At 34.8% G+C, this 25,452-nt stretch overlaps 1 protein-coding gene across 1 annotated transcript in view; it reads left to right on the plus strand.

Moving 5' to 3' along the window:
* The window catches only part of INO80 (INO80 complex ATPase subunit), a 66,099-nt gene that overhangs the window by 28,060 nt on the left and 12,587 nt on the right, over positions 1–25,452 (plus strand). The window contains exons 19-28 of the mRNA XM_058162067.1: positions 1,048–1,133; positions 2,646–2,813; positions 4,559–4,692; positions 5,110–5,177; positions 7,238–7,331; positions 8,452–8,629; positions 9,310–9,447; positions 20,096–20,321; positions 22,555–22,682; positions 24,793–24,887. Of these exons, the coding sequence (XP_058018050.1) occupies positions 1,048–1,133; positions 2,646–2,813; positions 4,559–4,692; positions 5,110–5,177; positions 7,238–7,331; positions 8,452–8,629; positions 9,310–9,447; positions 20,096–20,321; positions 22,555–22,682; positions 24,793–24,887 (1,315 nt within the window). The remainder of the gene's footprint in view (positions 1–1,047; positions 1,134–2,645; positions 2,814–4,558; positions 4,693–5,109; positions 5,178–7,237; positions 7,332–8,451; positions 8,630–9,309; positions 9,448–20,095; positions 20,322–22,554; positions 22,683–24,792; positions 24,888–25,452) is intronic.

Consider the following 25,452-nt stretch of genomic DNA (forward strand, 5'->3'; position numbering starts at 1 on the left):
CATTCACTTTCTGCAGCAATTAGTATTGAAAATACATTGCTGCCAATATTTAAAGTAATATTAATACTTATGACTCACAGCTCTGTTGTAAGTTGTTAATGGTTGTTCAGTCACTTCTCCCCCCTCATTACCCAATGGACATTATTTCATCAAGATTGTTACAGCAGCTGCTTTAAAATCTTATAGGTTCATGCTTTTGCCATCAGTGTGAATATCTATCCACTAACTACCAGACTTTTTCAACTGTTTTTGATTTTTTTTCAGATATATAATCTTCTCCAGTGTCCCTTATCTTTTTGTTGCTTTGTGTGTCCAAAATCCTTAAGATTTACCTTCACTGTTAGTGCTTTCTGTAAGCAGTCTTCCAGTTTTACTTGAGTTAATATTTTAAATGATTTGCTTCTTGTTGTGTATGGTATTGTCAACCATTTTCTCCAATATCGCAATTCCGAGGCATTTGTTTTTCTTTGTTCAGCTGTTTTGATCATCTTTCACAACCACATCACAGTTGGGAAAACATGATCTTGATAATACATACCTTTACTGTCAGTGTGATATCTCTACATGTTGATATTTGGCTATATACGTTTTCACAAAATTTTCCCATTTTCAGCCCTAGTTGTCACTGTTTCTATTTTCATGGCTATAATCATTATGAACACTTTATCCTAGGAAGATAAAGTTGTTAGTAGCTCCCTACAAACATGCATTGTGTTGGCATAACCTGTCAATGTAATTTTGGGACTTTTAAAAAGCAACAGACAAGCTTTTCACCTTCAACATGAGATTCCTTAAGATTTCTTAAGTCTTCCTCACTTCCAGATATCAAAGTAGAATGCTCAATATAGCTGGCATTTTTGATATTTCTTCCATCAATTTCAATTCCAATTGCGCTAATTCTAGTTACTATTGTTCTGTTCATAGGTTAAATAAAGTGCCAGTATATTACTATGGCAGATTCTTTTCCCAGTTTTGAGCCAATCATTTATAACAGAGCATTTTTAACATTAGATAAATGATTATGGATTGTTTTTCTCTCAATTTCAGATCAACTGTCACGTTTGCACATGATCCTGAAACCTTTTATGTTGAGAAGAATCAAGAAAGATGTGGAAAATGAACTGTCAGACAAGGTACCAATCAAAATAATAATAAACTCCTTTGTCCTCTTGGTTTTTTTTCCCCATTATACATCATTGTGCAATTTTTCTAACTAAAAATGCATTTTCAATATCTATTGGGTTTGAGCTAGACATCCCTTCAGCTAAATAATCTGCTTCAGCTAAAGATACCCCTTAAGCTAAATAATCTGCTGTCTTAAAAGAAGGGAAAGCTAATTTCATTTATTTTATATTTCCCCTATAGTACTCTGTTGCCTCCGAAAACTGGCTCCAGGGAACTCTGGGAATTGCTATAGGGAAAAGAAAATTGGCAAAAAGTACGTCATTTGACCAAAGTGTATCTCGAGATCTATCCTTTCTAGAGAAATGATAATATTTCTCTACTTTCAGACTTTGTGTATCTGCATAAATAAATATATTTGATACAATTAATAAATCAGAATAGTAAACACCTTAAAGTCAAAGACAGTGATGTCACCAGCTAATCCTTTCAATGCAGAAGCACTTCAGCGCTCCGACAGGACTGTAGTGATGGTAGTATTACTTCTGAGTGTTTGTTAGGTACTTGCTTTTTCTTTGCAGTGATTATCATTGCAGTGCAATGGTAATATTTTACATAATTAAGTTTTTAAATAACTTTTAAATTATCCAGTATATGCACAGTTTTGATCATTTTGATCACGCACGGTAATTATTGCATAAATGATATCCTTAGGGAATTCTTGATCCATGAACTGAACGCATTTTGATGTATGATTTTTGCACTTGTTCTGCTGAAGTGTAGCAAAGTGGGGCAAGGTCAACAGAATTGACACAAGCTGACCACCTCCCAAATTGGATATAAAATTTCATATAAAAAATCCTCTACAGGATGCCCCAATACTTTTGTTATTCTCTGAAAAGGATTCAAGGTTGTAAAGTTTGTAATAAGAATAATAGCAAACCAATTCTGCAAATTAAGAAGCAAGAAAAATAAATCATAAGAGTAATAAAAGAGTTGTGGAAAGAGAAGAAGGAGCAAAAATCAATCAAATGAGCAGAATCTCCATCCATGTATCAGTAACTGAGAATATTCCTGGGCTTTATACTTGTATGATGTTCTGAATAGTACAAATAATATTTGTATTTTTCTGACTCAATTTTTTTAATCTTCAGAAAATACATCAGTCATTGATGAATATGATACACAAATCAGCAATAAAAATGTGTCACTTGTAGACTAGGCTAAATCATACAAAGCTGTGAAGACGTAACTTTGAAAGTATCGTTCCAGCTTTTCCCTAAAGAGAACTCTTACATCTCATTACTATATGTTATATAGTAATATTCCATAGATTTTTGACAGGGTTCTTGATATCTGAATATTATTAGCTAAGAAAATTAATTCTGTATCCCTGACATTACAGTGAAGATTTCTGAGAAAAATCTCTTACTCCCCAAGATTACTTATGGATTGTGTTTGTGAACTGGGATTTAATATAATATTCTGTTGGCAATAGTTTAATCTATTTTCCTCTCTCTTAGATCGAGATTCTAATGTATTGCCAGCAAACCAGTCGACAGAAATTATTATATCAGGCTCTGAAGAATAAGATTTCAATTGATGACCTTTTACAATCCTCCATGGGCACTACTCAGCAAGCCCAAAATACTACCAGTAGCCTCATGAACCTTGTCATGCAGTTCAGGAAGGTGAGTTTAGGAAAAGCTATCATTTTTAAATGCTTGTCTCAAGAAAACATTTGTAGCTTTTACCCACATTCCATAATGCATGATTAACAGATTACATTTGCTTAATTTACTTAAGCTCTTTCTCCTTTGTTTTATAATTTGCAATGGTAAACTTGCCACTTTGTGTAGTACAATATAGTCTGTTGGAAAATTGAGTATTTTGGCAAGATAATATATAAGTATCGAAAAGGCAACTGTGCCTATTCTAAAAAAAATGTTGCAAATTATAGTTTACAAATTGTTTACAACAATCAGAGTAGAATAGTGGTTAGATGTTTTAACTATGACTGAAAACTATGACTCAGATTTAGATTTCAGTTTGGTTGTGAAGTTCTTGGTGGCCCAATATCTGGACAGATTGCACTGGCTTGTTTAAGAACTGGTTCATAATTGGAAATCTCCTGGATTGATAGCTCCTTTTGTAATCCAACCTCTCAATTGGATCACTGCAGTTTACTCTTATGTGAGGCTGATCCTGAAAATCATTTGGTAGCTATATAGTGTCCAAAAGGCACAAGCTGCCCTAAAAGGACACGACTTGTTCCTACACCCGAGGTGCTACCCCTCCCTGAACACCCCATACACCTCAGAAGGCAGAGACTGAAGAACTTGCAGGCACTTCTTGCTTCAACCAGTTAATACTATTACTCTGTGAGTTGTACAGGTTGACAATTGGCTTTGAGGTGCAGTTTAAGGCATTGGTTGTCTTACTTCTCTCAGCATTATCTGCCCTTCCAGTAAGATCAGGATAGAGAGCTCTCTTTGGGACTTTACTTTGAGAGATACTGTCTTCAGGGCCGCAGGGTCCCCCTTCTCTGCAACAACATTCCCCCCAGAATTAAAGAATTCCCAAATTTATCAGGATTTTGTAGGTTTTTGTATGAAGCCTTTCCTACTGGACATAAATATGGGCTCCCATACAATAAATGGTTATTTATGTTATTGTTTTATGAAGTGGGAATATATGATGTTCTGAATAGTACAAATAATATTTGTATTTTTCTGACTCAATTTTTTTAATCTTCAGAAAATACATCAGTCATTGATGAATATGATACACAAATCAGCAATAAAAATGTGTCACTTGTAGACTAGGCTAAATCATACAAAGCTGTGAAGACGTAACTTTGAAAGTATCGTTCCAGCTTTTCCCTAAAGAGAACTCTTACATCTCATTACTATATGTTATATAGTAATATTCCATAGATTTTTGACAGGGTTCTTGATATCTGAATATTATTAGCTAAGAAAATTAATTCTGTATCCCTGACATTACAGTGAAGATTTCTGAGAAAAATCTCTTACTCCCCAAGATTACTTATGGATTGTGTTTGTGAACTGGAATATATGATGTTCTCAGATATGTTGTTGTTATGTATGTTGTTTTGCATTGTTTTATTCCTTTTTACTGATAAGGTATGTGTGTCACTTAGAATTATTTGTGACTGAAGTGGTATAGACTGATGAAAAAATAACTCTTAGCTTGATCTGCTTTATAAGGTAAGAGAAATAATCATGTGCTGATGTGTCTGTTTTGAGGAAAAACAGGGTAAAAGATTAAATCCTGAAATTTTTTCCTGTATTTTTCCAAACATGTAGAATAATCATTATTTTGTAATATTATTACAAAATGTAATTTTATTACAAAACATTACATTATTATTATTATTGTTATTGTAATAATTAATTATTACATTTCCATACAGGTCTGCAATCATCCAGAGCTCTTTGAGCGACAAGAAACATGGTCTCCGTTTCACATTTCACTAAAGCCATATCAGATTTCAAAGTTTCTCTATCGTCATGGGCAGATCAGGGTGTTTAACCATTCACGGGACAGGTAAACAGTATTATATTCTGTTCAGTTTTTTTCGAGGTAACATATGCAGTCAGGGGAACCTCTTCAACTATTGCTCTTAATGAGAGATCTGTAGCTCCTTCAGCCCCTTCTAATGTTATGCTAAAGTGGCTCATAGCATAGCTGTATAGGAGCATAGTATATGCTTCCAGGCTTCTCAAGAGAATGACCTAAATAACCTAAAGACAACAATGTCCCACAATTATTAGAGCAAGGGTAGGTGACAAAATGAGTCCCTTGGGAGATAGGGCGGTATATAAATACGATTAAATATAAATAAAATAAAATAAAATAACTTTGAACTCATATGCACCAAGACAAATTCCTTGTGTGTCCAATCACACTTGGCCAATAAAATTCTATTCTATTCTAATATTTTAAATCTTTATTAATTTCCAGGTGGTTGCAGTTTTTACTTTCTCCTTTTGCACCAGACTATATTCAACAGTCTCTGTTCCATAGAAGAGGTAAGTTAAAGGACTGGGAGAACATTAGGATGAAATTAATTCATATCACTTTACCTAAAATGACAATAGCTTAGCTTTTTTTCTCTAAACTTATATTTAAAATTATATAGACAGTGGTGTCATAAACATCTTAATTAGTTTATTTCACAATTGAACTGACATCTATTTTAGCATTTCTAATAGATTACTTAAATCTTAAAAAGTTTTTTTTTATGTTATCACTGTTCTTTTCAAGATTTTCCTCATGCTAATTTTCCTTTCAATATTTACCACTTTCATTGATTTTTTAAAAATTCTTTCAAGCTATCAAAATTGTTCTGAAGTTCTGAATATGCTAATGAACAAATCCTTAAATCAGTTACATATCTTTTACAAAATGTAATTTTATTACAAAACATTACATTATTATTATTATTATTGTTATTGTAATAATTAATTATTACATTTCCATACAGGTCTGCAATCATCCAGAGCTCTTTGAGCGACAAGAAACATGGTCTCCATTTCACATTTCACTAAAGCCATATCAGATTTCAAAGTTTCTCTATCGTCATGGGCAGATCAGGGTGTTTAACCATTCACGGGACAGGTAAACAGTATTATATTCTGTTCAGTTTTTTCCGAGGTAACATATGCAGTCAGGGGAACCTCTTCAACTATTGCTCTTAATGAGAGATCTGTAGCTCCTTCAGCCCCTTCTAATGTTATGCTAAAGTGGCTCATAGCATAGCTGTATAGGAGCATAGTATATGCTTCCAGGCTTCTCAAGAGAATGATTTTGGCTAATAACCTAAAGACAACAATGTCCCACAATTATTAGAGCAAGGATAGGTGACAAAATGAGTCCCTTGGGAGATAGGGCGGTATATAAATACGATTAAATATAAATAAAATAAAATAAAATAACTTTGAACTCATATGCACCAAGACAAATTCCTTGTGTGTCCAATCACACTTGGCCAATAAAATTCTATTCTATTCTAATATTTTTAATCTTTATTAATTTCCAGGTGGTTGCAGTTTTTACTTTCTCCTTTTGCACCAGACTATATTCAACAGTCTCTGTTCCATAGAAGAGGTAAGTTAAAGGACTGGGAGAACATTAGGATGAAATTAATTCGTATCACTTTACCTAAAATGACAATAGCTTAGCTTTTTTTCTCTAAACTTATATTTAAAATTATGTAGACAGTGGTGTCATAAACATCTTAATTAGTTTATTTCACAATTGAACTGACATCTATTTTAGCATTTCTAATAGATTACTTAAATCTTAAAAAGTTTTTTTTTATGTTATCACTGTCCTTTTCAAGATTTTCCTCATGCTAATTTTCCTTTCAATATTTACCACTTTCATTGATTTTTTAAAAATTCTTTCAAGCTATCAAAATTGTTCTGAAGTTCTGAATATGCTAATGAACAAATCCTTAAATCAGTTACATATCTTTTTACAAATTGTAATTACTCCCAAACTGAATTTATACTCTGAACAGCATAGCTTCACCTTATTATTTGACTCTTCATTTGATTCTTAAGGGCAATGTGTAATCCTTCTTAGGTGTGCTATGGTTTAATCTTCTGGTCCTCAGATTTTGTATAATGGCACCATATTTTTCCTTTATTCTTACTTTTTCCAAAACTTAATTAGAAAATTTAGTTGTATATATAGAGAAAAGGAAATGATGTGCAGTTATTGTCATCCTGTTTTTTCTCTTCATGCGCCTATGGTTTTGTTGCCTCTGGGATGGAAAAATGCGTCATTCTTCATGCATCTCGTTCTTAGTGGCCCTCTTCTTCCTTCTTTAGCCATTTTCTATTATTCCTTACTAATGAGCTTTGCATATTTTATTCTTGTATGAAATGTTCCTGCTGATCACAGGCCACTAATATCGCTGCTTTTCAGAAAACATTAATTTTCATAAAAATTGGGCTCATGTGATATTCTGCTCTAGAGAGAAGGTGCAATACAGATATTCCAAATTGTGTCAGTTTTTATAAAGCTAATGAGGCACCAGTTTTTTCCAGGAGCTCATTTTAATTTTGTTACTCATACATTATAGGTGCTGAGAAAGGGAGTTGTTTCTCTTTCCTACGGTTTATTGATGTTTCTCCAGCAGAATTGGCAAACCTTATGCATAAAGGACACCTAGCCAGGTGAGAAATCTTAAACTAATAGCACATTTGGTTTAAGTTTAAGTAATTGTAAGAATATTTTTTTAAAAATTATGAATTTTTAATACATACAGAGTTAAATACAGTATATTGCAATTTTCGGGGGCAGAAATATCCATTGCATGAGCAATATTTATTACAAATACCTGGATACCAATTAAACTTTCATTTCCTATACTTTAAAAAACTGTATTTGAATGATCAATTCTTGAAATTGAACAAATACCTGTATAGTATGAATGTAAGCCAATTGTAGCAATTGTGCACTAATGTCCCTGTAGATCTTGACAAAAAAGGAATAATTTACACATACAAGAAACCATCTTGTAGAGTTTTTTTTTAAATAATAAGTTTCCAGGCTTTTGCTTGCGTCAGGCTAAACCGTTATGAGTCTATTTGCTATCAAAGATGTACTGTTGTTCTCTATAGAACTATATGTTCGCTAAACAGTATTGACCATTCACTATTTGCTAGTTTTAAAATCACCTTTCTGCTTATAACACTTGCATATAACATTTCATGTGTATAGAGTTGGATTTCAGAATTAAAGAACGACAGATTGAATGGCTAAACATTATGCCAAAATAGTTGTTCTCTCATATTCATGTTTTAAAAATAATGGTTCATTAAGCAATTCCCACCCTTTTTGCATATATTTAGTACTTGACTTAACAACTACAGTAACTACTGCAACCTGTATAGCTCAAGCCCCAAATATCTGATGCAAAGCAAGACGGTTGTTAAGCGAGTTTTGCCCCATTTTGTGGCCTTTTTTGCTGCGGTTGTTAAGCAAATCACTGCAGTTTTTAAGTGAATCAGGCTTCTCCATTGATTTTTCTTCTTGGAAGCCAGTTGAGAAGGTTACAAATGGGGATTACATGACCATGGGATGCAGTGCAACTGGCATAAATATATGCCAGTTGCCAAGCGTCCAACTTTTGATCACTTGATTATGGGGATGCACCAATGGTTGTAAGTGTGAAAACTGGTCAAAAATCATTTTTTTCAGTGTCGTTTTAATTTCTAACCAACTATACAAATGATTGTAAGTCGACTATTATATTCCTGTTCAAAAGGTGTGAATGTATACTTTCCCCCCCAGATGGTTAGCTCTTTTCCTGTCTCTGAAAGCCGCCTACAGGCTCCACCACTTTCGATTCTGGAAGGAGCCAGAAAAAGAAGACCAGCATCAGTCTCGGTATCTGAAGAATCAAGATTTTGTGCTGGATGTCAGTTTCCCACTCTCCCCACTCAACTTGCACAGCTGCACTTTGCTGCAGGTATGTAACATCTTCATCTTTGTGCAAGGGAAAATACTTTTAATTCAACAAACTGTCAGGAATTCCTGCTAATAAGTGAATATCCTCTTAACAGTCTTAAAATTTTTGCCTGCTCAAAAATTTAAGGCTTTCCAGAAATCTCAGAATTAAATCATCTGATCTACACAAGGAAACTTCAGCATGATAAAAAAAGAAAAGCTGTAGCAGAAAATTTAGTTTGCCATCTTATTCATTACACAGACTGTGTATATGTAAGTCGTACTTGTGGTGAAACAACTCTTGTTTCAATATTCAGTATTCACCCTCTAGGGGTCATGCTCCCTAGCAGCATGGAGCACGGTAGCCAAGGCACATGGAATAACATTAAAAACCACAACTCCCTATGTGCAACAATCAAAACTGCATGTTGTATCAAAGAATCTTAATATCTTTCCCATCAGGTTCTTTTTTAGGAGTGTTGTATTGTAATGTTACTCCATTTCTTGGAGCTCTTCATCTGCTATTAAAAAGAAACATAAACAGAGACCAGTGGCCTTAGAATGTCAGAGCAAGATAAAAATTTCATACTTCAAATGAACATATTTGGAGATTGCTCATTTTTGGCATTTCTTAGAAACGAATTGCTGTAGTAAAACATTGTTCAAATTTTGGAAACCTTTTTTGAATTTTATCATTTTTAGGGCCTTGTATTCACAAGCCACTGTAAAGCAGTAATTGGCCACTCAGATTGCATTGTTCATCAACAGCCAGCTACCTCATGGAAACAGTATTGTCAAATCACAGAGCTGCCGTCCTTTCTGTCCGTTGTGAGCCCACGGGTAAGCCTTTGTTAATCCTTTTTGAACCCATTTTGAAATATTTCTATGCAAAGAATTGTCTACATTCAGCACTTTTAATCTCAGAATATAAACTTACAAAATGTTCTTCAAAAGACAGCTGCTTTAGTCTTTTGATCATTTTGGTGGCCATTTTATGTTCCTCTTCCTGCTCTGAATATCCATTCAGACAGGCCATATACAGGTCACTGATTTTTTTAAGGGTACTGCAGACATTCTGATAATTGACATTCTTTTTTTGGAAGGCATTCAAAACATTCACAACAATCTCACAGACCCTTGATATTTTTGTTGAGATACTCATCTCAGTTATAATTTGCTCATTTTTCAGCAAATTAATGCTAACTGTAAAGTTAGCATTTGTAAAGACTGTGTAAGGTCATGTTTTTATGCACAACTGCAAATAAATATAAGAGTTTATATTAAGTATTTTAAATTTTTAACTTCTGCAAAGTAGGAAAATGGTGCACACAAATTTCCATAAGACTCAGGATCTTTTTTAAGGCTTGTGTCTGTCTAATTATCACCAATCAATCATCATTGCTGTTTTTAATAAGGTTGAAATGCCTATGACATGCCCACAAGATGCTCTAAACATCAGAAGTGCAAATGGGTTGCCAAACACCCAAATCATGAGTGCTAGGACAGCTGTAACTTTGAGGACTGGTCATAGGTATCACTCATTCATCACTGTTGTTATTTTGAATGGTCACTGGATGAGTTGTCATTTATTGTTCTTTATGTCCTTGAGCAAACATTTGAGCATTCCTGTTATAATCTCTGTTCATTCACATATATTGAAAAAACTGTGATGTTGAAATATTACTTTGATTCTTTTTTCATAATGAAAAATTGGATAGCATTGTTCAGTTGAAAAGTTGTGGTCTGAATGCAGTTTGTGAAAGCTGTTTGAAGTTCTAATTTCTTAGCTGTAGATGGCAGTATTGCATTGTATTGTCAGATGCTATGCAGTTTTTCAGTTCTGGGTTTAGAGTCAGCATTCTTTTCATTAAACTTCCCTTTGAGTTATTTTTTTTATTTTCACAATATCTATACATTCTTCAGAAATTTCTTTCAAGCCATAATAATGAGAAACTTAAATAAAATGTGATCCATAAGATTAATCTGTGCTTCTAAATTCAGGAAACTAAAACAAGGGCATCAAACCCCTAGATGATTATGACATCTTAATATGTAAGATATGTTTACTGTAGTTTGCACTAAACACTAAAACCTTTATTTTTCCAAAATTAGAAAAAAAATTAAGAAATTATTTTTGGAGCTATAAGATATGTAGTATAATATATATTTGTAAAGAGTTGGGAATTTGACAGTAATCATTAGCTTTAATATTAATATCATGGATCCATAATTATTTATTCCTGTATTGTGTTGGTTTCAGTTATGTTTTTAAATTTATTTTTGTTATACTTAAAACATTAGTTGCTGATAAAAATAAATAAAATTCTGCTTCCTATCAATTTTTCTGTTAGGAGATGGGGCTTAAATTCCAGGTCTAAAACAAAGCTCATTCAGATTCAATTTATAATTCAGATGACTAAGGTCTCATGAACTAATTCTGGGTTCACATGCAAATATTATATGCATTTGAACTACCTTCGGGTTCCAAACAAAATAGGAGTACTCATCTCAATGTCTTCTCCCCCAAAAACATAAGAATTCTGTAACTGTAGCTAAAGTATACTGTAAATTAGACTTGAAGTCTCAGTAAATTAATCTGTGTCCCACTGAGATTATTTTTGAGTCTCATGATACAAATATCACTGATTTACATTGGTTTTATGTATCATTTCATCAAAGTATTAAGAAGAAGGTGTTTCATTTCAAGCTCAAAACAAATATATTGTAACTTGAAAGCTCTGCTGAACTATTCTAGGGAGATCTCAGTTAAGCAGAACAAAAACCCAGAATATTTGTGTGGTTCCAAGCTTTGGCCAAAACAAAATACAGAGAGATGGATATGCTATGCTTAAAGAATCAATATGATCTTCCCAGAACCTGCCTTTCTCTATTTTCCCTTAGATCGAAGAGAGCATTTTATGCCCCCCACACACCCCGGGCCACATCTGGTCCTTTGGCTGCCTCTTTCCAGTCCATGTGAGGTCAATAGGAAATTAGAAACCAAATGTAAATAAGTGTTCGCTATGCACACAATACAACTGCATTGCTTTTATTTTGAAGGCAAGTTTTTTCAATTTTAGGTATGTGTATGCCTGCCTATTCACCTTCACAGTTCTGTTGGCTTTGCCCTTCACCACAGTCCCAGTTTCTCGTCTGGCCCCTTGGGAAAATTAATTACCCACCCCTGCCTTAGCTGCTGTTGCTGCCATGGTATTGTTAGATGTGTTAGATGCTGTTGGCTTTGGTCTTCCCAGTATTATACTCCCTTAACTGTTATGCTCCTTTTTCACAACTCTGAATTCCCTATTCTGGGTAGAGTCGAAATGACTGGATGGATTTGAGCATTTACTGGCCAGATACCTTTCCTGATGCCTACCTGGAGTTAGTCGCAGATATTTTTCTTTGTGCCTTAAGAGAGAAACATCTGCCACTACCTTGGAGTGAATTGTCAACCTTCTGGTTGAGAGGCGAATGTCTTCATTACTAAACCATCATCCCCATAACTGTGATGACTGCCTTGAATTCCCCCTCCCCCTCCAAAAAAAAAAACAGAAAAAAAAGAAAATCACTTCTGTCCTGAACATAAAGCATACATGTTTTAGCCTGGATATATTTCACCAGAAACTAGCTCTTAATATAATATAATATAACAACAGTTGGAAGGGACCTTGGAGGCCTTCTAGTCCAACCCCCTGCCCAGGCAGGAAACCCTACACCATCTCAGTCAGATGGTTATCCAACATTTTCTTAAATATTTCTAGTGTTGGAGCATTCACAACTTCTGCAGGCAAGTCGTACTACTTATTAATTGTTCTGTCAGGAATTTTCTCCTTAGTTCTAAGTTGCTTCTTTCCTTGATCAGTTTCCACCCATTGCTTCTTGTTCTACCCTCAGGTGCTTTGGAGAACAGCCCGACTCCCTCTTCTTTGTGGCAACCCCTGAGATATTGGAACACTGCTATCATGTCTCCCCTAGTCCTCCCCATGTCTCCCCATGTCTTCTGTGACCTTTTTTGAACTTCTCTATTTGGGAGACTAATTTGGTTGAAATCTCTTCTTGTGTCCATCCCCCATCCCCACCCCAGCAGTACAGTACAGATTTTAATTAGAAACTGCTTGGTATCCAGAGATGTAGAGTACATCCAAGTGTTGTGATGCAACTTTTGTCCTTACGTGCTTGTTATCAATGTTGCAATGCAAACATAAGAGTGCAGCACAGTGTCATAACATACATATTATTTTGGCATCATCATGGCTAACTGTGCCTGCAGATGACAGCTATTGATAGAGAACAGTTATTTGGAGCTTATCTTCAGTTTTAATGAAAATGTGTTTATATTTATTTATATTTATTTATTTATAATTAAACTTTTATACCATCCTTCTCCCGAAGGACTCAGGGCGTGTACAGCTATTTATAACAAATAAATAGCAAACTTAAAAGAATTTAAAAACAAATATTAACAAGGCCATCAACTAAAATGGTCAAAGACCGACTTAAAACCCCTTAAAATACAGTTAAAATACACATTAAAATATAACGTCTTCAATTCCCGCTTGAAGGTCCAGAGGTCGGGAAGTATATACTCTACCTCATTGGTAGATATGGTATTGTATTTTCTCAGGAAAATAAGGAACATTTCTTCTTGTACTATGTTGTCCTGGCAATGCAGTTAAATGTATTGTGTCTAAGTAAAGATAAGGTAGGGATGCTCCAGATCCCTTCCCTGAAATTCTGCTAACTAGTGGGACCTTGGGAGTATGCCTTTTCCCTGCTTGCCCCACCCTGTGGAAGACATCATTTGGCAGATCCCACCCTTTTAGCCTTTCAGAAGACCTGGCTTTTTACTGAGACATTGGGATAGGACAGGAAAAAAAATGGAATAAGGATAATTGGAGGTAGCTCCAGAGCATCCTAAGGATCCCCACAGATTAAGACACAGGCTTTTTGTTTTAGCATTTTACCATTTAATTGCTTTATGTTTTATATTTCCTGATTATATTGATGTCATGAACCCAGATTTGTTTAAGAAAGGTAGCAATAGAAATCTAATAAACAAACAAACAAACAAATCTTTGTTAGTAGAATGAATTTCAGTAATGGTTGTAAATAATGTTGCACCAAGACAAATTCCTTGTGTGTCCAATCACACTTGGCCAATAAAATTCTATTCTATTCTATTCTATTGGTTGTAAATAGTTTTTTTAATGTTTTGAAGAAGAGATTGGACAACTATTTGTCTGAAATGTTAGAGCGCCATGATGGCGAATCTATTGCACGCGTGCCAGAAGTGGCACACAAAGCCCTCTCTGTGGTGCACGCACGCTGTCCCTAGTTGCTCTTTTGGTTTCTGGCGCGCACATGCACACCAGCCAGCTGGTCTTTACGAGCACTGGAAAATGGCCTGAAAACGGGCCAAAAAAACAGCCAAAAAACATGCATGCGCACACCAGCCAGCTGATTTTTGGGTTTCCGGCACTCCAGCGCACGCACACACACATGCACATACATTCCGGTTTGGACACTCGTTGCTGAAAAGGTTCGCCATCACTGTTATAGGGTTTCCTGCTTGAGCAGAGGGTTGGACTAAAACACCTCTAAGAGCTCTGTTACTCTGTTAACAGACAGGATCACTTTTTCAATTACTGATTTCACATGTGAGCCACTCTCCTGCATTCTGTTTTGATTTCCTCTGCCATACATTTTTTGGAATAAGGGGGGGGGAAATTAAAAATTATTTTAATTTTCAATAAATCCTTGCCTACCTGGAGTTAGTCGCAGATATTTTTCTTTGTGCCTTAAGAGAGAAACATCTGCCACTACCTTGGAGTGAATTGTCAACCTTCTGGTTGAGAGGCGAATGTCTTCATTACTAAACCATCATCCCCATAACTGTGATGACTGCCTTGAATTCCCCCTCCCCCTCCAAAAAAAAAAAACAGAAAAAAAAGAAAATCACTTCTGTCCTGAACATAAAGCATACATGTTTTAGCCTGGATATATTTCACCAGAAACTAGCTCTTAATATAATATAATATAACAACAGTTGGAAGGGACCTTGGAGGCCTTCTAGTCCAACCCCCTGCCCAGGCAGGAAACCCTACACCATCTCAGTCAGATGGTTATCCAACATTTTCTTAAAAATTTCTAGTGTTGGAGCATTCACAACTTCTGCAGGCAAGTCGTACTACTTATTAATTGTTCTGTCAGGAATTTTCTCCTTAGTTCTAAGTTGCTTCTTTCCTTGATGTTTCCACCCATTGCTTCTTGTTCTACCCTCAGGTGCTTTGGAGAACAGCCCGACTCCCTCTTCTTTGTGGCAACCCCTGAGATATTGGAACACTGCTATCATGTCTCCCCTAGTCCTCCCCATGTCTCCCCATGTCTTCTGTGACCTTTTTTGAACTTCTCTATTTGGGAGACTAATTTGGTTGAAATCTCTTCTTGTGTCCATCCCCCATCCCCACCCCAGCAGTACAGTACAGATTTTAATTAGAAACTGCTTGGTATCCAGAGATGTAGAGTACATCCAAGTGTTGTGATGCAACTTTTGTCCTTACGTGCTTGTTATCAATGTTGCAATGCAAACATAAGAGTGCAGCACAGTGTCATAACATACATATTATTTTGGCATCATCATGGCTAACTGTGCCTGCAGATGACAGCTATTGATAGAGAACAGTTATTTGGAGCTTATCTTCAGTTTTAATGAAAATGTGTTTATATTTATTTATTTATTTATTTATTATTAATTAAACTTTTATACCATCCTTCTCCCGAAGGACTCAGGGCGTGTACAGCTATTTATAACAAATAAATAGCAAACTTAAAAGAATTTAAAAACAAATATTAACAAGGCCATCAACTAAAATGGTCAAAGACCGACTTAAAACCCTTAAAATACAGTTAAAATACATTAAAATATAACGTCTTCAATTCCCGCTTGAAGGTCCAGAGGTCGGGAAGTATATACTCTACCTCATTGGTAGATATGGTATTGTATTTTCTCAGGAAAATAAGGAACATTTCTTCTTGTACTATGTTGTCCTGGCAATGCAGTTAAATGTATTGTGTCTAAGTAAAGATAAGGTAGGGATGCTCCAGATCCCTTCCCTGAAATTCTGCTAACTAGTGGGACCTTGGGAGTATGCCTTTTCCCTGCTTGCCCCACCCTGTGGAAGACATCATTTGGCAGATCCCACCCTTTTAGCCTTTCAGAAGACCTGGCTTTTTACTGAGACATTGGGATAGGACAGGAAAAAAAATGGAATAAGGATAATTGGAGGTAGCTCCAGAGCATCCTAAGGGGATGATTAAGACACAGGCTTTTTGTTTTAGCATTTTACCATTTAATTGCTTTATGTTTTATATTTCCTGATTATATTGATGTCATGAACCCAGATTTGTTTAAGAAAGGTAGCAATAGAAATCTAATAAACAAACAAACAAATCTTTGTTAGTAGAATGAATTTCAGTAATGGTTGTAAATAATGTTGCACCAAGACAAATTCCTTGTGTGTCCAATCACACTTGGCCAATAAAATTCTATTCTATTCTATTGGTTGTAAATAGTTTTTTTAATGTTTTGAAGAAGAGATTGGACAACTATTTGTCTGAAATGTTAGCCTAAGATTAAAATGATGGAGATGGTCCAAGATGATATAAAGTTAGATTCCTGTGTTGGCAATACATTTACTTTAACTAAATAATTTACACTGAAGTTGTCAGTGAAGAAAGTTGTAAGTACAGGAAGATAAATTCCTGTTCCAACTTATTTATTTATTACAGAGTTTTAAAGAACGGCTGAGTCTGTATGATTTTGAGCGCTTTACATAATTAGTCAGAACAATAAAATAGAGAAACAGATGATTCCCTATCCCCTATTGTATAGTAAAATACAAATGAAATGGCATAAAAATTGTAACCATCCTATCCCGGGACCTAAGAGAACAGCCAGGTTTTCAGTGCCTTTGGAAGATAAGGGTAAGAGCCAAACAAGTCAATTAAAACAGTATTTGCAAAATTACGGGAGATAAATCAGTACTTCCCAAAGATTCCATAATAGGGTAGGATCACTTGGCAATAAATAAATAATAATAACAGCAGTGTTGCTGTTACAAAATATTTATTTACAAAAGTTTTGTATTCATAAGATTGTCAGGCTTTAGAAAGTTCATTGCTGCCAAGACAAAGATTTCTTGCTGTTTCATACTCGGCTCAGATCATAGTTATGTAAAGTATGTTTTTGTAAGCTGAATTAGTATCATATTGAAACTATGGCCCCACTGAGAACTGACCAGAGCAATTCAGGATCCTAAATCACTCAAGTAATCTTTGTTGCATAACAAGATACTCCTCAGGAAACGATGTATTGATATATGCCATTCTTGAAACCTTTCTTCCTCTCAGGCTTTATGTGATTTTACTCAGTATTTCCATCACTAACATCTTTTATGTTCAAAATAATTTTCTTCTCTATAAAATTATAGAATATATAAAATAAAATTAGATTTCATTTTATGCTATTATTTTGCTATTTAGCATGTTGCTCATCAAACTCTTTTCTTTATTCTGTAATTTTTAGTGTATTATAAGACCTATGAGCAAGAAATATAGTCTTGGATTCTGTTAAGCAATTAGATGCTGAAATCTCATAAGCATCAAATAAGAAAGAATTCCATTAAAAAAGAAAATACCTTTATTAAGCCTTAGTCTAGTATTTTGTAATATCTCTTGCTTGAGCTCTCACTTGAATTAATCATCTTGAAAGATCTAGAGATCATTCAATTATATCATAATTACTTTGCTTCTGCATTCTGTTTCTAAGGACCAGTCTTAGATAATTTTTTTTATAAAATCTAGAATAACTTTAGCCTTTTGATTCACAGGTAACAGCTGTTCCATTGGATTTCTATTGCAATGATCGCAGTGCAGAGTATGAGCGTAAAGCACTTAAAAGAAGGAGGAACTCTTGAAGCAAAGCATTGTGTGTTTTATGGAGCGCCTGAACTTGTAACCAGTTGGCTAAAACGATGCTCTCAGTTGTTTCCTGAAGCCCCAGGAGGATTATTGGGGCTCAAACCTCCAAACGGCTGGTCTTTCGTCAGGATACCAGGTGGTTTGCAATTTTGTAATTCAGTATATACTATTAAAGCTAAGAATAGAAACTATACCCGTGATGGCGAACCTATGGCACACATGTCACAGGTGGCACCCAGCGCCCTTTCTGTGGGCACGCGAGCCATCACCTCAGTTCAGCTCTGCCATGCATGTGCGCACGCCTCCCACCGGCCAGCTGATCATTGGGTCTCTACCACGCATGCTCAGTGGGGGGGGGTGCATTGCATTTTGGGTTTTTGGCCATGCGTGCTTTGGGTACTCGGTCCGGAAAAGGTTCGCCATCACTGTTATAGGGTTTCCTGCTTGAGCAGAGGGTTGGACTAAAACACCTCTAAGAGCTCTGTTACTCTGTTAACAGACAGGATCACTTTTTCAATTACTGATTTCACATGTGAGCCCCTCTCCTGCATTCTGTTTTGATTTCCTCTGCCATACATTTTTTGGAATAAGGGGGGGGGAAATTAAAAATTATTTTAATTTTCAATAAATCCTTGCCTCTTCTGTCTCCCTTCATAATATGTGTCAGTGAGTTTATAAGAAGGTAAGGAAATTCTGCTTCTTATCCAAATAACTGAATGTGATAAATTCTTTAATTCTGGTCATTATAAGTGTCCTTTATTTTGTTGTATGTAAAATTGAATAATTTAAAGAATAGTGTTCTAAAATAAGAGTATTTATGTCCCTGTTCTGACATATAAATAAGAGACTCCTAGTAAACTTTTGATGAATAACAGAGTTTTATATGAGAAACATACACTGCTTTTGCTTGGCTAATTTATAAATATAGATTCTAAGTCCTGATTGCAACTTCCACGGCTCTCTTTATCATTGTCATTGCATCTTATGTCCATCTTGTTGTTGTTTTGGCCTTCAGCTTTGAAAATATATGTGTTTGGGAACAATAACATGTTGTACAGGATGATATCACAGACTTGCTGTTTAGCCTGTTAAAGAGAGATAAGAGAGTTGTGTGTGTGTGTGTGTGTGTGTTTGTGTTTTAAATAAAAGCAATCTTGTCTGTTGGAACATATTCCTTATCTGGAGACTATTCAGCCACTTGGAGAGTTCGCTGTTTGCTGCTATCTGGATGAAGCAGAATGTTAGCCAAAGATTAAAATGATGGAGATGGTCCAAGATGATATAAAGTTAGATTCCTGTGTTGGCAATACATTTACTTTAGCTAAATAATTTACACTGAAGTTGTCACTAAAGAAAGTTGTAAGTACAGGAAGATAAACTCCTGTTCCAACTTATTTATTTATTACAGAGTTTTAAAGAACGGCTGAGTCTGTATGATTTTGAGTGCTTTACATAATTAGTCAGAACAATAAAATAGAGAAACAGATGATTCCCTATCCCCTATTGTATAGTAAAATACAAATGAAATGGCATAAAAATTGTAACCATCCTATCCCGGGACCTGTGAGAACAGCCAGGTTTTCAGTGCCTTTGGAAGATAAGGGTAAGAGCCAAACAAGTCAATTAAAACAGTATTTGCAAAATTACGGGAGATAAATCAGTACTTCCCAAAGATTCCATAATAGGGTAGGATCACTTGGCAATAAATAAATAATAATAACAGCAGTGTTGCTGTTACAAAATATTTATTTACAAAAGTTTTGTATTCATAAGATTGTCAGGCTTTAGAAAGTTCATTGCTGCCAAGACAAAGATTTCTTGCTGTTTCATATTCGGCTCAGATCATAGTTATGTAAAGTATGTTTTTGTAAGCTGAATTAGTATCATATTGAAACTATGGCCCCACTGAGAACTGACCAGAGCAATTCAGGATCCTAAATCACTCAAGTAATCTTCGTTGCATAACAAGATACTCCTCAGGAAACGATGTATTGATATATGCCATTCTTGAAACCTTTCTTCCTCTCAGGCTTTATGTGATTTTACTCAGTATTTCCATCACTAACATCTTTTATGTTCAAAATAATTTTCTTCTCTATAAAATTATAGAATATATAAAATAAAATTAGATTTCATTTTATGCTATTATTTTGCTATTTAGCATGTTGCTCATCAAACTCTTTTCTTTATTCTGTAATTTTTAGTGTATTATAAGACCTATGAGCAAGAAATATAGTCTTGGATTCTGTTCGCTTAATTAGATGCTGAAATCTCATAAGCATCAAATAAGAAAGAATTCCATTAAAAAAGAAAATACCTTTATTAAGCCTTAGTCTAGTATTTTGTAATATCTCTTGCTTGAGCTCTCACTTGAATTAATCATCTTGAAAGATCTAGAGACCATTCAATTATATCATAATTACTTTGCTTCTGCATTCTGTTTCTAAGGACCAGTCTTAGATAATTTTTTTTATAAAATCTAGAATAACTTTAGCCTTTTGATTCACAGGTAACAGCTGTTCCATTGGATTTCTATTGCAATGATCGCAGTGCAGAGTATGAGCGTAAAGCACTTAAAGAAGGAGGAACTCTTGAAGCAAAGCAATGTGTGTTTTATGGAGCGCCTGAACTTGTAACCAGTTGGCTAAAACGATGCTCTCAGTTGTTTCCTGAAGCCCCAGGAGGATTATTGGGGCTCAAACCTCCAAACGGCTGGTCTTTCGTCAGGATACCAGGTGGTTTGCAATTTTGTAATTCAGTATATACTATTAAAGCTAAGAATAGAAACTATACCCGTGATGGCGAACCTATGGCACACATGTCACAGGTGGCACCCAGCGCCCTTTCTGTGGGCACGCGAGCCATCACCTCAGTTCAGCTCTGCCATGCATGTGCGCACGCCTCCCACCGGCCAGCTGATCATTGGGTCTCTACCACGCATGCTCAGTGGGGGGGGGTGCATTGCATTTTGGGTTTTTGGCCATGCGTGCTTTGGGTACTCGGTCCGGAAAAAGTTAGCCATCACTGGCCTATACCATAACAATAACTGAATTAGGAAATGAATTGTGTTTTTTTAGGGAGAGGCTTTTTATAAGGTTAGGAAAAATATGAAAATAACTTCACAGGTTATTCTCTTCTATTATGAAACTTTTTTTTCACTCTTCTATGCTCCAGTTTACCCGGCTTTGCTCTTGATGAATTGCCCCTGCCATTTTATTTTTATCTTAAATTGTGGTTAATAAGGATTTTGGTATAGAGTATTTTCTTCATCTTTGACAGATAAATCTGTAGAACAAGCAAAGGTGTATTTTGTTTCTAATATGCACATATATCAGTATGTGCAGATGAATAGTAAAGCAGCATGCAGCTCATTACATTCCATTTTATTTATTTTGCCATTTGTACTCTGTCCTTCCATGCCAAAGTGTACTCAGAGCTGCGTATAGAATAAACATTATCTTGAGCAACTACACAATGAATTCAAAAAGATATATTACTTGATGCACATCCACATACATACCACTGTTAGTAAATCAAAGTTTGATATGTTAACAAATTTATGTTATGTTTTTGTAGTGTCAAATTACTCCTACAGCTTTTTAATCCATTCAGACTAGTGAATATATAATAGCTGATTAAGGTGAACTTTTAGCATTGGGAATAAGTGGGTTTGAATAATGATCATAGGTGTAAAAACAAGAATGGAATAAATGTATCTTAAAATCAAAAAAGAAAAATTTAAAAATGATGCACAGTATTATCTCCAGTTTATTGCTGGCACATTTTGGATAGTATTTGCTTTAAACTGAGGCAAAATATCAGGCATTTGATAGCACCTTGTTCATCTAACAAATTCTGTTAAAAGGCATTACACTACACTAAATAGTGTACATTGAGAGGTCTTATTTCCATTTCATTGAATAAAATACAAACTTTTAATAAAAATTCTCCAGTCATATTTTCTCATGATGTTTCAAAACACAGTTGTAGTACAAAACTAAAATAGTAAAACTGCAGAGTAAAGAAAACAAACAGCAAGAATACTAAGCTAGAACAAGTTGATATTAAGATACGTTATGGGCATTCATTGAGAATTGTAAAGAACTTTTAAGAAAGAAATAGCACAGAATTAAATTCAGGTATCAGTGGGATTATGCTGGGTGTTGAAATTGAATTAAAGAGGAATTCAGTAGATTTTTAATTCAAGCTGCAAAATTGCAGGGATTATCCAAGTGAGCAACAAAACAGCTGCTGTAGCACTTAACCCTGCCCTTCTCTCTCAATCACTGTTCCCTATTACGATCACTGTGGGAATCTCTTAAAGCTTTTCCTGTTCTTTGAAAGAAAAATGGTCTTAGATTAAATGGCAGGAAGTGTCTGAGTCCTTTTTGCATCGATAAAAAGCACCAACTTCACTGGCTGTTTACTATGAGAGCTAGCTAGTTCCTCACTGACCCCATTGTGCCCTGTGGACCACTATGAGAGGAAAGCAACTGCTGGAAGCCAAGTTTTAGCATTTTTGACTATCTATTTTTACATTATTCTTAATGGTGTTTTTTGCACAAAGAATAACAGCCTAAATTCCCCCTAATTTCAAAATCAAGTTTAATTAAAGCCAGCTAAAATTCTTCCTTTGAATGAACTGCAGACAGACTGAGTCATTACTTAATAATACCAGTTTGTGTCACAAGGCAGATAGATTGTCTTTGTTAACCATTATAAGTATTGTACAGAAAACAAAAGGTCTTTGATTTATAATATATATTTTTACACTGAAAAATTACACACAAAAGTCATTTTTTACTGGAAGTAGATAAAATAAGGTCAAAAGGATAAAGCCTTCCCCAGATAGTAGGTTTTTGACTTGTTGAAGGCTACCTCCAGATTTAAGATGTGATATTAGTAAACCTAATTGAATTAAATGTAACAGGACATAAAATCATGTTATATTTTCCTTTCTTCTTTTAGATAAAGAGAGCTTGATCACAGACAGTGGAAAGCTTTATGCTCTTGATGTTCTATTGACAAGGCTAAAATCTCAAGGACACAGAGTTCTTATCTACTCTCAGATGACACGGATGATTGACTTATTGGAGGTAGGAATATCACCTTTAGAGTGGGAGCATTAGACTTCATGGCTAGGGAAAAGAATAGTGGTTTATGAGCAGAGTTATCTTATTGCTGGGAGAGAATTAGTACCGATAGCTGGGATTAATAGTATAGGTAGGTAATCCTCAATTTCCAACCATTCATTTAGTGACTGTTCAAAAGTGACTTATCACCGTTTTTCACACTTCTAACTGCTGCAGCCCTCCTGTGGCCATGTGATCAAAATTCAACATTTGGCAACTGACTCATATTTATGACAGGTGCAATGTCTCAGAGTCATGTTTTGCAATCTTCTGACAAGAAAAGTCAGTGGGAAAGCAAGATTCACTTAACAACTATGTTACTAACTTCATTCCTGCAGTGATTCACTTAACAATTGTAGCAACAAAGGTCGCAAAATGAGGCAAAATTCATTTAACAACTGCCTCACTTAGCAACAGAAATTTTGGGCTCAATTATAGTTGTAAATTGACCTGTAACCGTAACTATGTTTCATATATTCAATCCTGGCTGTTTTCTTTTTATTGAAGAGCCAATGGATTATGTTCTAAATGAATTGCTTTGATGAACATTCAGGTATTTATCTTTGAGTTGAATATTTGGGTAGTGTACAGATTTTTATTGTCTTTGTCATTCCCAATGGATCAGAGGATGACTCAGTGTTTTAGTTGCCTCAGTAAACAATGTTTTTCCACTTAAGATGGATTTTATTATTTTACAAAATTAGTGTTTCTGATGTTCCACTCAGCAGGCTTATTAAAAAGATGTTCAAGTGATTTTAATAGAAACATTCTATTAATATTTTATCGGTATCTCTTTTCTACTATTTTGACAACAGTTCTTGAAGCAGTATAATTATTGTTGTGTTGTTAATATCCTGAATACTTAACTTTTTTAAAAAAAACTAGTTCAGTAGCCCAAGTGTTTATTGGTCCAGATATTGCAGATGAGCTAAGATATTACATTAAGCCTTAATTAGCCTCATCCTTTCTCTTTACTCCATGCCCATATTCAGCTAATTTAAGATAAATTCCCTGCTATACATCTTTTCCTCAGAGAAAGCTTAACATATTTTCTGATAGATGTTGAAACCTTTGGAAATCTGTAAAATTAAACATTGTCATGCAGTGCCTACCTTCTAGACACTATTCCTCTGGAGATTCATCTGGCCTCTGCCCTGATTCTGCTTAAAATTAAAATACGGTTTTTCCTCCAGATTGTGGTGCAGGGTATATGGTGAGCTGCTTATCTGATTCTACATGTAAATTTGAATGTTTTTCCCCCTATTCTGGAGCCCCTTAATTCTTTAATTTGTTATATTGGTTCTTTCTGTTTTTAATGTTGTATGTTGTCCAGAGTCTTTATGTAATCAGGCAGCCCTATAGGTTTTATAAACTTATATTTGCTAGGTGATGTGCAAAGGTCTGAAATAATTACTTAGCCAGTATCTCGGGTCCTCTAATAACCAAATCTTGTATAGGCATACCTTCATCTTTACAAGAAGTAGTTTTTATAAACTATATGATATTTGAGTAGTTTTTTAGGAAAAGAGCACACCAGGAGTACTTGGTGTGTTAAAAAGCAGCTTCAATTAGCAGAAATTTGGGTTGGCTGTGTCAGTGAAATCCTGTATGTTGTCCAGTATTCTGTTTTATTTGTAGGCAAAGTTAATTATTAAAATGGATAATTTAAAGCAAATATACTTTTATAAATAAAAAATTATTTTCAGCCCAATTTTGTCGTTTGACTTTAAATAAGAATTTGTTTGTATTTTGGGTTTCTGGTTTTGGTGTAGGTAACTTTAAAAATATTAGCATTTCATAACCTTGACCTTAAAAATGTTTTTAAATTTACCCTAAACACCATTAATATAAGTTTTATCATTGAAGGATGTTTTTAAATCAATAGAACATGTTCATCTTCTATGATCATTCATTTAACATACATAAAATACAAAATAAAAACTATTGTGTTCTTGGCAGTTAGGTTTCATGTTGCACATTTTTAAAATATGCATCTCCGTTCTCTAGGAACGACTATAAGTGCTACAAATTGCAAATGGACTGGAGCTTCTTGTTGTTGTTTTTTGTTGTTTAGGAATATATGGTTTATAGGAAGCATACATACATGCGGCTAGATGGCTCCTCGAAAATTTCAGAAAGAAGAGATATGGTAGCTGACTTTCAGAACAGGTATGTTTCCCTTCCTCCTATTTAAATAGAGTAATGATGTGTCTTACCTAACTCCCAAGGAAGAAGCTTCCACCCACTACATAAAATCCTTGTGTTGAGACTTTTCTATTTTGCTGAATGAGCCAAAGCTCATTGTTCTATTTCATTAACATATAAAGGGCTTCTCTGATTCCCCACTTTTATTACATTATCAGTTATTCTAACAGCAAACAAAAATATTGTGACTATTGAGCGCCTCTGAGAAGGAAGAAAGGAATGTCAGTATATTATCAAATATATGATTTGCAGAACTATAACTTTTTTAAAAAAATGTCATGCAGCCAAGAGCCACAGACTAATCCAGTGAGGGTAGTTGCATAACCACTATAATAATGGCATGAGGAACATTTGAATTTAGTGCTACTGTAAATTTGAAATGCCCCATTTCAAGATCAAGATTGTTGTTTTGAGCTTGCCACAAAAAATGAATGACAATTCATTTGGGTAGTACATTTCTCCCCCCTGCCCCATTTTTATTACTGTTAAAATAAGAAAAATAAATGTGTTTTGCTGTGGCTTAGCATAT

This window comes from Ahaetulla prasina, chromosome 1, assembly GCF_028640845.1.
Source record: "Ahaetulla prasina isolate Xishuangbanna chromosome 1, ASM2864084v1, whole genome shotgun sequence".
NCBI lineage: Eukaryota > Metazoa > Chordata > Lepidosauria > Squamata > Colubridae > Ahaetulla > Ahaetulla prasina.